General features: G+C 35.5%; 2 protein-coding genes across 2 annotated transcripts; both read right to left on the reverse strand.

Annotated features, from left to right (window-relative positions):
* Positions 1-4,199: 4,199 nt before the first annotated feature.
* On the reverse strand, positions 4,200-6,553 carry LOC138891326 (uncharacterized). Its single transcript, XM_070174721.1, has 7 exons — positions 6,039-6,553; positions 5,340-5,890; positions 5,232-5,234; positions 4,994-5,160; positions 4,740-4,856; positions 4,593-4,697; positions 4,200-4,463 (listed from the first exon to the last, which is right to left on the reverse strand). Exons 1-7 carry the CDS (start codon positions 6,551-6,553, stop codon positions 4,200-4,202), a joined length of 1,722 nt encoding a protein of 573 aa, XP_070030822.1.
* Positions 6,554-9,628: 3,075 nt separating this feature from the next.
* LOC104230045 (3-phosphoshikimate 1-carboxyvinyltransferase 2) lies at positions 9,629-15,176 on the reverse strand. The gene is made up of 8 exons (XM_009782781.2): positions 14,763-15,176; positions 13,364-13,608; positions 13,066-13,219; positions 11,861-12,075; positions 11,662-11,779; positions 10,974-11,184; positions 10,295-10,356; positions 9,629-10,177 (listed from the first exon to the last, which is right to left on the reverse strand). Exons 1-8 carry the CDS (start codon positions 15,075-15,077, stop codon positions 9,959-9,961), a joined length of 1,539 nt encoding a protein of 512 aa, XP_009781083.1. The 5' UTR covers positions 15,078-15,176; the 3' UTR covers positions 9,629-9,958.
* Between the last annotated feature and the right edge of the window lie 1,948 nt (positions 15,177-17,124).

Consider the following 17,124-nt stretch of genomic DNA (forward strand, 5'->3'; position numbering starts at 1 on the left):
ATGTTATTTTTAGGACGAAGAGGATGCCAGATGAGTGGAGGTAGAGTACAGTGGTTCCATTGTACAAGAACAAAGGTGATATTCAGTGTTGTAACAACTATAGGGGTATCAAGTTACTAAGTCATACCATGAAAGTTTGGGAGAGGGTGGTGGAGGCGAGGGTGAGGAAGATAGTGTCTATATCTGACAACCAGTTCGGGTTCATGCCGGGTTGCTCGACCACGGAAGCTATCCATCTTATTAGGAGGTTGGTGGAACAGTACAGGGATAGGAAGAAAGATCTGCACATGGTATTTATTGACTTGGAAAAAGCGTATGACAAGGTCCCTAGCGAGGTGCTATAGAGGTGTCTGGAGATAAAAGGTGTGTCGGTAGCTTATGTTAGAGCGATCAAGGACATGTATGATGGAGCTAAGACTAGGGTAAGGACTGTGGGAGGCGATTCGGAGTATTTCCCGGTTGTTATGGGGTTACACCAAAGATCAACGCTTAGCCCGTTCTTATTTGCCTTAGTAATGGATGCACTAACACACCATATTCAAGGGGAAGTGCCATGGTGTATGTTATTCGTTGATGACATAGTACTGATTGATGAGACGCGGGACGGTGTTAATGAGAGGTTGGAGGTTTGGAGACAGGCTCTCGAGTCTAAGGGTTTCAAATTGAGCAGGACTAAGACAGAGTACTTGGAGCGCAAGTTAAGCGCCGAGTCGAGGGAAGTAGGCATGGATGTGAGGCTTGGATCACAGGTCATCCCCAAGAGAGGTACTCTCAAGTACCTTGTGTCGGTTATTCAAGGGGATTGAGAGATTGACGAGGACGTCACTCACCGCATAAGAGTGGGGTGGACGAAATGGAGGCTAGCATCTAGAGTCTTATGTGACAAGAAAGTGCTACCGATACTCAAAGGTAAGTTTTATAGGGCGGTGGTTAGACCGACCATGTTGTATGGGGCAGAGTGCTGGCCAGTTAAGAACTCTCATATCCAAAAGATGAAGGTAGCTGAGATGAGGATATTGAGGTGGATGTGCAGGCACACTAGGATAGATAAGATTAGGAATGACGATATTCGAGAGAAGGTGGGCGTGGCCTCTGTGGAAGACAAGATGCGGGAAGCGAGGCTCAGATAGTTCGGGCACGTACGGAGTAGAAGCCTGGATGCTCCGGTGAGGAGGTGTGAGCTGCTGGCTTTAGTGGGTTCGAGAAGAGGTAGATGACGGCCTAAGAAGTATTGGGGAGAGGTGATCAGGCAAGACCTGGCATGATTGCAGATTTTTGCGGACATGGCCCTTGATAGAAAGGTTTGGAGGTCAAGCATTAGGGTTGTAGGATAGGGTGGTAGTCGAGCTTCTCCTCTTCTATTCCGGGGGTGAAGCGAGTTTGAGTAGGTTGGTCCTAGACAAGCTTGTGGTTAATGTAGAGTTCACACTAACCTTATTGTTTTCCATAGCTCTAGACCTTAGTTGTGGGTTATGGTTATTGCATGCCATCTACTTAATGGTTTTTAGGATGCTGTCATTATTTATATGGTTATGTTGACGTTACTAATGAATTGTCTTTTCTTGTTTTCTTGTTTTCTTGTTTTATTTTCATCTTCCTGAGCCGAGGGTCTATCGAAAACAGCCTCTCTGCCCTATCGGGGTAGGGGTAAGGTATGCATACATACTACCCTCCCCAGACCCCACTTAGTAGGACTTTACTGGGTCGTTGTTGTTGTTGTTTGTCAATCAAGTGAATCAAGATAACGTGCTAGCTGACGAGGGAGTTACTGATGGTGTTGATCATTGTATTTGTTCTGCATTTTATCTTTTTTGTCTGATTTTTCTTTTCTTCATTTTTAAAGTTTTTTATTATTTGTTTTCTCTGTCTAAGGGGTAGCAGGTGATGTCAAGGGTGACACATTTTGGGATGGCATTGGCGATGAAGATTTAGTTGCGCTACAGATATCCCAAATTGTGCTTCACAAACAATCCATCGTAGACGTAGAAGATGATTACATTTATCCTGAACAGTCAGTTCGACAGAAAATACCAGGAAAATATGTCAAATCTCCATATTTGCCAGTTTTTGATTCGGGGGCTTCAGGATTGGCGCACAAGCTCATTTTTGATATCAAGCATCCTTTCACGATTGAAATTGATGATTTTGATCCATTGTCGCCATTGGCTAAAGAGTTTTGCGCATTTGTTGATAATGGGATGGATACGAGGTGCAGGTATCTTCACCTTCTTTAATCTTTCATGTTCTGATTTTATACTTGTCAATGAATGTAGTTCTGATTACTTTTTATTTTTTGTGATTTGAAGTGCAAAATTATATATCCCAATGAAGTAAATAAGCTTGCGGAAGCTTTTACTTTTGGCTCGTGTCATGTGACCACGAAGGATTGGTTCCATCCACTTGCATATTGTGGTCGACCTTTGATTGACACGGTATTTAATCAATTTCTGTTCTAATGCCTTTTTTTATGTGTTGCATATCTTTATTGTTTGAGACCCCCATAGTGTATACATAGCTTTGTATAATCATAGTATAAGATTGTATAACCTTGTATAAATATGTATACCTCTGTATAATAGTGTATAAATTTCTATATTTAAAAAATCTGGTAGTGATGGTTGTTCTGTTTTATTTCTTGTCTCAGCACTTGGATGTCCTCTTTTATTATTTGAGGAAGAGGGGAAAATATGGGTCGAGTGTTGCCATGCGGTTTACTACATCCGACATTGCCTTTGGTAATAAAATCAACTCTCTGTATAAAGATTTCAAATTGAATCAAGATCCTTCAGTGATTCCTGAAGGGCATGAGATAGAAGAGTACACTAGAGGATATTATTGTGATGCAAATGTATCGTAGCACACTGTTGACTATGTCTTATTCCCTATCTATATGAAGTGCGGAAGAGCAAAATTGGGCCATTGGGTTTTGGGGTTGTTTACGTTCATAGATAGGTGCATCCACATCTATGACTCTAACAATGGAGCTATCAATGATAGACTTGCTTTGGATGCTGCATTACCTTATGCAATTCTGATACCTTACTTCTTGAAGAGTTCTGATTTTTATGTCGAGAAGAAGGGCATTGATTGGAACAATGGTCCATATACCGATAAATCCCATTTTGATGTTTTGCAGATTAATCTGGTTAATAATGTGCCCAACAGATCAAATGGTATGTTAATCTCAATTGTTTTACTATTTTACTATTAGTGTACCTATTTGAATCTGATTTATTTCTTTTTAATTACAGTGATTGTGGTGCTTTTGTTGCTGGCTTTGCTGATTATTTCATCGTTGGTAAGGAAATTCGAAAAGATAATTTTGACATTGAGACACTTCGCACCAGGTGGGAATCTCTGTTGTGGGATTATGGAAGAAAAAAACAACAGTCCGGTGCAATTAGTGGTGATGAAATCACAGGGAGATATTTTAGGAAGAGGAAGAGGGGACGACCGAAAAAGTAGTTCTGTTTTTTCCATTTTACTGTAGTTTTTCTATGTATCAGGAGTTGTTGCCTAGTTTTGTCTAAGTACTATTCTGCTACTTGTGAGATAACCTTAAAGGATATTATAGATGTTTTTATTTTTGTGTAATTTGTGGTAGTCATTACACATTGTGGCTGTGAATGACATAAATTTTAATGAATATTTCAGTTGCTTTTGTCCTTTAACAAAATATGTATTTTCATTATGGTTGCAGTTTTGTTAGTGTAGCAGGGTTTATACATATGTATACAATAATATACATAGTTATACAAATTTATACAAACTTATACTCTCATTTATACATCTGTATACATATAATACCATTGATTGTTAGCAGTTCTGTTTTGTATTTCTACAATCTATCAATATATTTAGTACCATTAAAAATAGCAAGACACTATTATTAGATAATCAAAACATGTATAATGAAACATCTTGATTGCTTATGAAACTTAACTACTCAATATTTGTAACTCTATTGTTTGTGAAACTTAACTACTCAACATGACAACAAATGTAATAGGAAGTGTTATGTTTTCAACTATTTATTTGGGTCGATTCCTACATGTTTTTCTATTGTGACCACCTTGTCCACACACAGAACATGAAAACGCCCTCTTAGACTCTTTTTCTGCAGCAGGTTTGAGTCTTTCCTTTCTTGGCCTTCCTGCATTCCTTCTCCCTTTAGGTGGTAGGACCACATCTTCTATCACCTATGTTGGGATTACCCATAAACTCTCATCTGGCATCGGATTAACTGGAAATTCATAAGTTCTAAGGAGTTTATCCTTCTTGTAGTAAAAAGAGTAATACTGGCCAGGTTTCAGCTGCTGGTTCTTCAAAACCGCCCAAGCATGCGGATATGGAAGTTCATCCATTTGAAATTTTCCACAACTGCATGTTCCCTCTTCAAGGCACACTATGTTTCGCCTTACTCCTTCAAACACAGTATATAACTGCTCCGTAGCAAGCCTCACCTGCAAAAGTTTTTTTTAAAAAAAAAGTTAAAGAACATTATACATTATTATACAGAGTTATACATCCTTATACAAGCAGTAAAATGCAAGTCAACAGTACCAAGCATCATTATATTTGATTCATTTTACAGTCATTTGCTCCGATGCAATTAGATTTTCCCGAAGGAGTTTGTCGTACTTTTCGCCAAGCTTTGTAGATGTCTCCATTGCACTTTTTCTGTTTTTGTTGTTCCACTGTTATAGCAAATTTGTCATGTACTCCAGCAATCGCATTACTGGTAACTCTCTAGCATCCTTGTTTGCTGCATTAATTGACTCTGCAATATTGGAAGTCATATTGCAGCCAATTTCGAACAAATAAGGCTGCACCCTCGGATCAATTTTTGCACATCTCTGTCATATGATACTCAAACTTCTCTATCGTGTAAGCTCTAGCCAAAGCAAAGAAGATATCTTTCAATTGTTTGTGATGTTTCTTGAATATGCGCTTTACATTCTGCCACAAGTGAAACATGCAAACAATGTGGTACTTCTGGGTACACAGCTTTTGTGGCATTGAAGATGCTTTTATTTCTATCTGAAACTATATACATCCCCTCCTTAACTCCAAAAGTACCCTTTATCTGGACAAAGAACCACTCCCAAGATTTGTTATTCTCTGAATCTACAATTGCATATGCAAGTGGAAGGATTTTTCCTGTTTATAAAAAATAGATATTATGATTCAGACAATTATACAATCTTATACACAGTTATACAACTTTATACCAACTGCAAATTTTATAAAAACAGCAGTTGTGAAATCCTATACACTTTTATACATGAAACTACAACATTATACAAACTGCAGAAATAAGGTAGATGCAGTCAACTCACCAGCTCCATCCTGTGTGCAAGCAGTCAATATGGTACCCTTATATGCTGCTTTAAGGAAACTTCCAACAACAACCATTATCAGTCTGCAATGCTCCCAACCCTTGATAGATGCATATAGCGAAACATATGCATAAAGAAAGCATCCATCTTCTGATTTGTGCAACTTTGTAATCGTTCCTGGATTTGTTTGCTCCAACATATAAAAATACTTCGGCAACTCCTTATATGAATCACTCGGACTCCCTCTTATCATTGTCATTGCTATCTCTTTAGCTCTCCATGCTTTCATGTAGCGCATTTCAATCTCGTGTTGCTTTTGTATGTCCTCTATTATATCATTTGCGGTGTAAACTTTTTTTGGATTAACATACTTGTCCTTGACTATACTAGCAATTACACCCGAAGTAGCTTGACGTTTTGTTAAGTATCTTTCACCATAGCCGCATGTGTGATTATTATTGTAACTTCTCACTTTGAATATGTTTGTCTTGAAAACAGCAGAAGATTTGAAACTCCAAGCACAATTGTCATCCATACACATAAGGTGATACCTAGGATTAAAGATCATTCAACTTCTAAATACACTTGTATACAAAAACATAACTACATATATACTAATTTTAATACCCATATACAAATATATACTACTTTATACATATTTATACATATATATAACAGAATATACAATTATTTACATACCTTGTTGCGCTTGATCTCTTCACCTTGAATTGGAACCTCTCGCGTATAGCCAAGTTCTTCATCACACTGACAACTGTCTCTTTATCCTTATAAACTTGATCTTCCTCAACAAATTCGTTTAATATATCATCTATTATACCCATGTTTTCATTAAATTTCGTATTTTCAATAAATTCGATATCAATAATCTTAGTGCTATCAATTGTGGATACATCTCTAGAATTTGAACTTGTAGCAACCAAACAGCTGGAACTTGTAGCAACCAAACAACTGGAACTTGTAGCAAACACACAACTAGAACTTGTAGCAACCACACAACTAGAACTTGTAGCAACCAAACGATTATCATAAATCTCTTTCACTGTAACAAACAAGGGATATTCAGTGAAATTCAAGTTTTTCTTCTTTAATTCAATATACATCTTAACACCTGTATCGTTGTAAATCAGGATCGGTGGCAAACCAACATTTAGGAGAAAGTTAATCTCTATTATGTTTAACTCACTATCGATCATAATCTGTTCCGAAATAGCTGCAACTAAATTGTTTTAGCTGAATGTTGACTCGATTATTACACAATCGCTGACGAAATTGATAAACTTTTTTTCTTCCCATTCACCACTATGAAGAACGTAAACTGGAAAAATCTCCATCGAACAAAAAATTGAAATTAAAATTGCAGCAAAAATGAAAATTGCGCTGATTAGCAGCAAAAAAATTTCACTTTTCGTGTTTGATTTGCTGTTAATTCGAGATGAAGTAGAAATTCTAGGGGTTTTGGAGCTGCATTAATTGCAAGATCTTATTTTTGTAGTATTTGGGGAAAAAGATTGGAAAGAATTAGAGAAAATCCAGCTAAAACAAAGAAAATCCCGCTTCTTACTCCCAAAAAACGAAAATAACACCCCTTTTTCGGATATGTGCCTCTAATTTTTGGACTGCTCAATTGTAAATTGAAATATGAGCTATAAAGTTGAAAAGGAGGCAACCCAATTGTTTTAATATGAAATTTTCCCTTTTCTAAAAGAAGAAACCTTACAATGGGTTTTAAGAATCATTAACGCATGACAATTATAAATTAGAAATATGTTACAGTACAGATTAAAATATTTTGTTAATTCCTTTTTAGTGTTCGATCTCTGAATTGTAAAAAATAATTTTTTTTTCATTAAAAATATCGCCATTCGGCTGGAGTGACTTGCAATCATCAATAATATTAGTTCTAAGGTTTTACCTAAATAATTTTGGTGAAAACAAAGAGAGAAACACCTTGAGCTTAGCGTCTAGACTACTACCACAAGTTTATGGTAAAATAAATAGGACCCTCAAATATTAATTTTACGTTTCGTATTGAGCCCGAAGAATGAAATTTTTTTGCTGGCAGAGCGTTTTCCCTCTAATATGCCTTTCTGAATTAATCGGACTTCAATGCAAGTATTAACGTTGGGCTACCACGAGTTATGGTGGAAAAATATTTTGTTTATTTTTTTTCCTTCTTTAATAGGGAATATTTAGCCTTTAAAATTGATAACCATGAATAGAAGTTACTTATGCAACTTGTAATTAGAGAAACAAGATTAGATCAATTGTTTAATAAAAAGAAAAAAAGTCGTTTCACTATCTTATTTATTGAAAACGAAAGAGACCAATAAACGAGTGACAAAAGAATATGCTTTACATTATAAAATGCTTTCATTAGCCAAAAGGAAGGAGAACCTTAGCGTAACCGGTAAAGTTGTTGTTACATGACCAGGAGGTTACAGGTTCAAGCGTGAAAACAATATCTTGCAAAAATACAGGATAAGGCCGCGTACAATATACCCTTGTGGTCCGACCCTTCACCGGATCCCCACATAGCGGAAGTTTAGTGCACCGGAAAGAGACCAATAAACGAGTGACAAAAGAATATGCTTTACATAATAAAATGCTTTTCCTTAGCCAACCAATCACTTAAAAAATATGTGGAAAATCACGTACCTAAAGAATCATTTTTATTTTTTATTTTTTATTTTTTTAAAAAGAAACTCCATTTGTTTCAAAAATCATTTTCTGTGGAAGCAATCATTCTCAGTCATGCCTTTGTTTTCGATTCGGGGACAGAGTCATGTGAGAATAACATATTAGTTTGAGGTAATACGCCAAACAAACTTGAAAAAAAAGGCAAATAATCCTCCTTTTTACGAGCAAATTTGGAGTTTTATGAATAAGATTTATTGCTTTAGACTCAAATTATGTATATGTATACAAAACAAAATTAATATCTATATATAGATATAATAAGATAACTCTTTTTGAATTCATAGGTTATGGGTTCGAGCCGTGAAAGTAGCCATTAGTACTTGTATTAGAGTAGGCTGTCTACATCATATTTTTTGGAATACGGTCCTTTCCCGGACCCTACGTGAATGCAGAATAACTTGTGCACCGAGCTGCCTTTTTTTTTTTAACCCACTAACTTGTTAATGTTCTTTTGTGAGCTAGCACATATGCACTTTGTTGGCAATAAAGAAAACTAGAATTTCAGGAAATATACTTGTTATTTTAACTTATAATATTAACCTAGAAAATAACACATGCACTTTGTTAGCAATAAAGAAAAAATTATTAAATCCACTAGTGCCACCGAAGGCATGTATCCACTTTTGAACTGAAATAAGGAAAAACTCATGGTGTGATTTGATTCCTTTTTTTAATATAAATATTTATTCATTGTTCTTAGTCTTACGAGGAGAAAATACGTAATTCGAGAAATTTTTTGAAAAAAAAAATTCTACATTTTTTAAGGTAATACAAGTTACCCTTTCCAGACTCCACGTGTGGGATTATACTGGGTTGTTGTTGTTGTTGTTGTTGTTGTTGCTTTTAAGGTAAAATTTGGAAATAGATTAATTTTTTCTGTTGTGTATTCTCGATTAATGCAACCTCAGATGCTATGTTTCGATTCTCGATAAAGGAAAAGTATCGGCCTTTTTTGAACCGAAACAAGAAAGAGCTCTAATAGCTTAATATCCAATAAAACTATTAGATAAATACAAATTAAATACATATAAAAATTATTGCCAACAAAATGCATGTTCCTTCAATTACATACCTTTTTCTAACTAAAAAGTTAAAAGGAGTAATGTTGAAGGGAAAAAGAACTTTTGTGTGTTCATAACGTGAAGCTGAATTATATTTTCTGGTTGTGATGAAAATAATTGATTTGTTGGTATATTGTGAAAACTTTTTGGAATCAGTTTCTTTACTTTTTAAATTATATGACAAATTATCTACCCTGCACATGTACGCACACAGATATATATCAATTGTAAGTGCAAATTATTGAAGTGCATAGACTTGTCCTTAATTCCTTATCAAGTTAAATACTAAAAATATTAAAGAAAAATATAGTTTGAAAGAAATTAAATAGGGAAAAATTTACTTCAGTCACTTTTCCTGCAGCCTGGAATTGAAGTAGTTTACTGTAAAGTGCTTCTTAATATATTTGATCAATACAACAACAACGACGCCTCAATCCAAAACAAATTAGAGTCAGCGATATGAATCTTGACCGACCACATTACTCCATTTAAACTCATCTCATGCTAATATTATGCAACAGAGATTTGATTAATAAAATAAAAACTCTCAGAGTAACTGAATCACCATGTTCAAAATAGTACTCCTTACACTGTTCCAATACTAGTTATTCTTAACTCTATTTAGTGTACATTCCTTCAAAAACAAGAAGCTCAACTTCATCAAAAATATTGAACATCATCACATGACAAATAATTAAAGAGTTCGAAGCCTTGGATCGATGCCCTTCTGATCTGAAGTCAACACCAGAGTGGTTCAGATACCAGTTATAGCCCGTCTTGTACAAGAACTAAATTCTTTTACCTGTTCTTTCTTACACTCTACAACATAGTGAAGCGGTTTCAATGCTTGGAGTACTGCTGTAGGACATCAAAGTAGTTTGGGAAGGTTTTCCGAGTGCAGCCAGGGTCGTTGATGGTGACCGGAACATCTGCACAAGCAGCAAGAGAAAAAGCCATGGCCATTCTGTGATCGTCGTATGTATCAATTTCGGTCACATTTAATTTTTCAGGTGGGGTGATTATGCAGTAGTCTGGCCCTTCTTCAACAGTTGCTCCCAACTGTAGTATTCATGCACAAAGAAAAGAGTAAGGAAAGAAAGAACAAAGACCAACTTCTTCATCACTACACTAAGGCTTGGGAGATGCAAATGTGTTCAAAACCAGTAACGACTTTACCTTCCTAAGTTCTGTGCATATGGCGATCATGCGCTCAGTTTCCTTGACTCTCCAGCTAGCAACTGATAACAGAAAAGAGGAATTTTTAAATTAGCACAATAAAGAAAGAAGAAAAGAACAGGAAAAAAGAGAAAATACACAACCTTTCAACATAATACTCTGCTCAAATAAGAGTATTATGCTAGAAGTGAATAACTCATACCTATTTGCATTACAGTCAAACCTCTCTATAATAGACTCATTTGTTTCGAATATTTTTGGATGTTATAGCGAAATACTGTTATAGAGAACATATATTATAACATAACATAAAAATTGGTTCCGTAAAAGCTTGGCTTTTTATAATGAAGTGTTGTTATATAGGGACGATGTTATAGAGAGGTCTGAAAGTATAAAGATCTTCATACTCAGCCCATAGAAATCTTTAACTTTAGTATAATTGTTAAAGCTTGTTGAGCACATAGAATTATAAATCAGCTCAGTTTCTTAGATCGTATCTAACCAGAAGAGTATATTGGACTAGTAGTCACTAAAAGCGTATATTTTGTATGTAATGATGTGGGAAATCCTCTCAAGATTATGGATATAGCAGCATAGCAGATCTGGTCCCGCTCAGCTAGTTAATTATGCTAGAAATAAAAGAAAGTTTTGAATTCGATCTGGTCTCCAGAAAACAAACCGTCTCTTATAGCAGTGGGACCATCGGCAAAAAGTGCAACTACAGCAAGTGTCATAGCAACATCAGGCATTTTATTCATGTTCACATCAATGGCACGCAAATGCTTCATTGCAGAAGAATTCCTTGGTGGTCCTTTGACTGTGACGCTGTTCTCTGTCCACGTAACTTCTGCTCCCATTTTCTCAAGAACCTCAGCAAATTTGACATCCCCCTTCACAAAGGCAAACATAAACAGACAAATGAGAAACTTTAACCATGACATTGAAAGTCATCTCAATGCATTCATCGACTTAGGTGCTATTGTAAAGAATTAAGAATGTACCATCCACAATGCTTTAATACCTAACAAAAACCAAACGTGTACATATGCAATACGTGGGTACTTTTTTTCTTTCTCTGATAATCGAGAAATCCCCGAGGGCTAGTGGTGCATAGTTCAAAACTCTGTGGATAATGAGCCCACCCCTCTATCCTTCACCACTTCAATACAAGACTTTTGTCTGTGGTAGCATTCGAACCCATGATGTGAGTCTAATTCACCTGTGGGGTTGCACTCTTACCACTAAACCAAAGCTCTGGGGGCAAATGTGGGTACATATTAGGATGCTTCGACAAAGTCAAGACAGAAAGATAACAGATACGTTCAACATGCAAACCCCTCCCCTGGCTCAAACGGCCTGAGCAATACCTGTAAACTACTTGTCCCACAACCTTCAACAGTGACAGTTCCACCTGTGACGGCCGCTCCAGCCAAGAAGTAGCTAGCACTTGAAGCATCGCCTTCCACATAAGCTTTTCCAGGAGACCTAATATTACATCAATCTTTACTTAAATAGTTTTGGTAATAAACTTCTCAAGCCATTAAAATGATTTGAAAACAGACTTACTTGTATTTTTGACCTCCTCGGACAACAAACCTGTCCCAGCTACTACTGTGCTCCACAGAAATACCAAATCGCTCCATCAACTTCAATGTCATTTCGACATAAGGTACGGAAATTAGTTTGTCAATGATTTCAATCTCCACATCTCCTAAAGCCAGTGGAGCAGCCATAAGCAGAGCAGTCAAGTACTGGCTGCTAATTGATCCAGAGAGCTTTACCTAAAAGATAGTCAAAAAAAAATAACTAAAGCAAGAATTTCTGAACGATAACGGTATTCTATGCTTCGAAAAAAGAAAAGGCGAGCAAAAGAGACTGTTGACAGAACACTGTAATAGCAATATTACTATTCATTAAGTAATGTTGCAAGTCCAACTCCTACCTATAGTAGTCCTACAGGTTAGGGTTCTTAGCTTCTTGTTTTAGGTAAGTTTTATTCATTGGTTTAGGAGTTGTTTGATACGCGCGTGACTTAAATTGTAAAGATTGAAGTTTTATTATTCTTTTTAAAGCTAGGGAAGATAGAGGTAATTTATTTTTTTTATAATGAAAAATCCCTGAGGGCAGTGGTACGGTTCGAAACTCAGTGGATAATGGCCTTGCCCCTCTACCATTCTCAACTTAAATACCAGACTTTTGTCTCCGGCAGGGTTGAAACCCGTGGTGTGCGCAGTGCGCCTAATCCAACATGTATTGCGCGATTACCATTAGACCAAAGCCCTGGGGGCGAGATAGAGGTAACTTTTAAACTCTTTGAATCCTCTTTACTATAAAGAAGTCTCCATAGTAACTTTTATATTAGAATACTTAAGAACAGTGAAGGGAATAAGTTCCTCTTCTAAAAAATGGGGAAAATTTTCCCATAACTATAAATAGAAATTAGGACAGTTGATTCCGCAATGATGGCGAATTATTTTATTTCCTTTTAAATAGCTTCTTCATTGACAAGAACTGTGATTCCTGATTTGTTTGGGAATGTAGTTCCTGAGTCCTATTTCTTATAAAAACAGCTAGCTATATGTGTTTGAGCTTGATACAAATTTGTAGTCATTCAACTTATTACTGTTAAGAACTTTCGTGTTTGGCTTTTGAGTTCAATTTCTTCCAAACATAAAGTACCTTAACTTTATCAGCAAAGACTTCTCTGCTTCAGCTTAAGATAAGATTTCTTAACATTATAGATACTATATAGTAGAATTTGTAATCCTCACCTTCCCTCCGGGAAGGCCTCCCTTGCTGACAATTCGAACAGGAGGACATTTCGTACCAAGGAAACAATCAACCTCTGCACCAAGCTGCTTAAGACCATCAACCAAATCACCAATTGGTCTCTCTCTCATTCGAGGAACTCCATCAAGTACATACCTGTATATGAGAATGATAAATTTAAGTTAGTAACGTTGTAATCATTCCGCACTAACCTTTCTGCTCTATTTGGCTCCATGTCATTGAAATGCTTTAACTGAAACCTAAAAGGATAAATTGGTATGAAGAGGGATGCTATTAGACCTTGAATTTCCACCAGCTACAGCAACGGCTGCTGTTAGTGGCCGCATTGCAGTTCCTGCATTTCCAAGGAAAAGTTGAATTTCTTCCTTGGACTCTTTACCAACAGGGAATAGCCCACCAGAACCTTCAACAGTTGCTCGTTGGTTAGCGATGTCTTCTTCTACATTCAGTCCGAGTGTTTTCAAGGCACCAAGCATGTAATGAATATCATCGCTGCTTAGTAAATTGTCAACCACAGTAGTTCCCTGAAATTCAAATGCCAGTTGCATTTAATGACCACAAAAGATTATTAAGATACACAGCGAAAATAATAAAGTAAAAGAACATCGCATCAAGTAAAGGAGCAAATGAAACCTAATGTAATGATCATCTTATGCAAAAAGAATGAAAAACGTGAACTTTCACAGCTTAAAGAAGTTCAACACGTTGATCATGGTTCAATACGTTTAGGGATTGTTTGGTTCACATGTTATGTTATTAAAGGCATCTTACACTTCGATTAAGGTGTTGCTAAGCACACATTTCCGTCCCCACACTAACCTTTCTAAGGGGGAAAAGAAGAGAAAACTTCAATAACATATCAAGCTAAGTGTTAACTGTAAACAATGACAAACTTCAATCGGGAGTATGCAAAATATTCCTTTTCCTTTCTTTTTTCCTTTTTCATAATAAGCATACCATTTCGACCACAAATTGGCCGTATCGAATGTTCGCATACACAAGTCATTCTTGTGTTCTGCTATCTAACCAATGGAATCGTTTGGTTATAGGAACAATTAATTCCATTACAAAATTCAGCATAAGACAATACATTGTTTGCTTGATGGCATAAGATAAACAAACAGAAGCCGCATAACTTATGCAGTGTATGGTTGGCATTATGGAATTATGCACGAATTTATGTATTTTATGAGGGATAAATTGGGGAATAAGAACATGCAGCAATGCAGTGATTAAATTATGTAAAGACAAAAATGCCCTTTTAGAGTAATTAATTCATGTATTACAATCTACAATCTCGTCGCTATTAGTCATTGCATAAATAATAACTACCTTATAATCCCGGCACGACTAACCTATATTGTGCGGACTCCCAAAGTGATGACGCATCCGTGTCGGATCTTCCAAAAATGTGAACGCACCCGCGTCGGATCCTCCAAAAATGTGAACGCACCCGAGTCGGATACTATTTTTGGAGGACCCGATACAGGTAAGTCATCACTTTGGGGAGTCCCAGCCACATAGCAACTAACATGTGAACCAAACAATCCCTTCATTATTAGTATTGCATGCATAATCCCTGCATTATAATTACGGCATAACTAACATGTGAACCAAACTATTCCAAAAAATTGGCTACACACACATGTGTGTGTGTATATATCAGCTACTTAATTACCTCAGATAGGGCAGCAAGAAGGAGAATACGATTGGATAAGGATTTAGAGCCAGGTAATTTAACAGTGCCTGATATTTCTTTAATTGGTTGCAGCACAATCTCAGTGGGTTTCTGTGTTGTAGCCACTGATGCTGAAATCCTAAAAATTGAATCTTTTTTCAAGACTGAATCTTTTTTCAAGACCCACATAGATTTTGCTGAATTTTTCAATCCAAAAGAAAGAAAAGGTGAAAATGTGGGAATTTGGGGTTTATAAATATTGGAATTGGGATAAAGGGTTTGTATCCCTTGTGTCATATGGCTAATCTGTGCCATCTTTCTTTAGTTTCTCTCTCTTTGTATTTTGGTGTGGTTTGATTTATAAGTTGAAAGTGCAAAAGGAGATTTCTTGTTGCTGACTACTTTCACCAACCATTTTATCTGTTTCAGCTCTGTTCTAAAGGAGAAGTTTTTGTTGGGAGAAATTCAAAAATAGTCGCAGTTTTAAAAGGGAAGAAACTCAAAAATAGTCAGATTTACAATTGGTCGTTTAAAAAATAGCCAAGTTTCAAAAATAATCGAAATTTAGCCACTTTCATGTAAAGATAAATCTGAGCGAAAAGATTGTTCAAAACCCGAAAAATATACCAGTATATTATACTGGAGTTCCAGCATAAGTATGCTTGAACTCCAGCATGTTATACTGGAGTTCCAGCAAGTATAGTTGTCCAGTATAATATACTGGAGACTGGAGTATATTATAGTGGAGTCAGCAAAGTATACCGGTCTAGCATAATATGCTGGAGTTCATACACAAGTGCACTGAACTCCAGTATATTATGTTGGACCGGTCTCTGTTGCAGTAAAATAGTGGCTATTTTTCATTAACTTCGTAAATGCTGACTATTTTTGAATGACCAGTCCGAAAACTGGTTATACCGTGCTATTTTTACTTTTAAAAGTCATCGAAATTTAGCCACTTTTCGTGTAAAGATAAATCTAAACGAAAACAGTATTCAAAATCCGGAAAATACTCTAGCATACTTTGCTGGAACTCCAGTATATTATACTGGACCGGTCTCTGTTGCAGCATAATAGTGGCTATTTTTCAATGACTTGGCAAATGCTGGCTATATTTGAATGACCAGTCCGAAAATTAGCTAACCCGTGCTATTCTGACATTTTTTAACCCGCGACCGAAACTATTTTATTCCGTAACCACAAAAGTATAAAATATTTATATATTTTATATATAACATATGCTATTGTTTTTAGAACGACTGTACAATATTATTTTTCCGCTTTTTTGATTTTTCACCCGTTATTTATTTTTAATCAAAGGTTTGGGCCGAGTAGAAAAAGCTTTATGTCTACCATTTGCACACTGATAATTCTGCAATAGGAATTTTAGGGTTTCAAATTAATTAATATGTTTAATATGATGTAAGTTATTTTCCATACGAAAAATGTTAGTTTTGGAAAATATTATTCCTTAAAAGTAATTTTTAGTATGAAAGATTTATAAACTTTTTGAGCACTAAAAATTAATAATAAGATCTAAATGTTAGATGTTTTGGCAAGAAATATTAAGTTAAAAATTAAGGGAATACACAGGTGATGAAATTATAGCAGCCAGAATCTGATTCTTGCAACGTCCAACTGTTTTTACTCACTATTGAGTGTGAATTGGACGTTGATCATGTAATTTGGCAAAACTCGAATTACCGATTGAAATAAAAAAAAATTGATATTTGTTATGGTATCGTATAAACTTTTAGATATTACTATATTCGATACAATATATTTTCCTTTAAAAAATTAATGAATATATGGTTACATACTAAACATACATAAATATATTATTATTAAATAATAATTTAAATGATAAGCGAAAATTGAAGCTAGTGGCTAGGTAAAATTAATAGCTTAAAACCAAACTTTAATAAGTTGTTTGAATTTATACTAATAAGATTTGTATATGTTTTTATTTGAATTTATTTATACCGATGATGTTTGAGCCATATCTTACACACATATCTACTATTCATAAAAAATTATGCAATGTTTAAAAAAGATCTAGGTTAGCGTAAATTTTTTTAGAGTTTTCATCACCTAGTAATTTTATTTTTTTACCACTATGTAAAACAAAAAGAATACTATCATATAAAATTGTTCAAATTTATTTTGAAGTTTTTTTAAAAGAAAAAAAAAACAAAAATGTCTACAATGAAGTAATTATTCGTAATTAGCATTTCTCTCTCTATATATATATGTACATGTCAGACGGATCACTGAACAATAGACTAAACAATATAACTTTATTCATTTCGGTTTATACGAACTTATTTTCTTTTGTCTCTTTCAGAAAGAATAACTTGTTATC

This window comes from Nicotiana sylvestris, chromosome 5 (assembly GCF_000393655.2).
Source record: "Nicotiana sylvestris chromosome 5, ASM39365v2, whole genome shotgun sequence".
In the NCBI taxonomy this organism is placed as follows: Eukaryota; Viridiplantae; Streptophyta; class Magnoliopsida; order Solanales; family Solanaceae; genus Nicotiana; species Nicotiana sylvestris.

Bases quoted from the DNA above. Each gene is read 5' to 3' on its own strand.
- LOC104230045 (XM_009782781.2), bottom strand. From the start codon at position 15,077: ATGGCACAGATTAGCCATATGACACAAGGGATACAAACCCTTTATCCC. The intron at 13,220-13,363 runs GTCTAATAGCAT...TCTCATATACAG, and splicing joins GTAGCTGGTGGAAATTCAAG to GTATGTACTTGATGGAGTTC. The intron at 11,780-11,860 runs GTAAGTCTGTTT...ATGTAATATTAG, and splicing joins CGAGGAGGTCAAAAATACAA to GTCTCCTGGAAAAGCTTATG.
- LOC138891326 (XM_070174721.1), bottom strand. From the start codon at position 6,553: ATGATCGATAGTGAGTTAAACATAATAGAGATTAACTTTCTCCTAAAT. The intron at 5,891-6,038 runs GTATGTAAATAA...CTTTAATCCTAG, and splicing joins AAGAGATCAAGCGCAACAAG to GTATCACCTTATGTGTATGG. The intron at 4,857-4,993 runs GTACCACATTGT...ATCATATGACAG, and splicing joins CAAAAGCTGTGTACCCAGAA to AGATGTGCAAAAATTGATCC.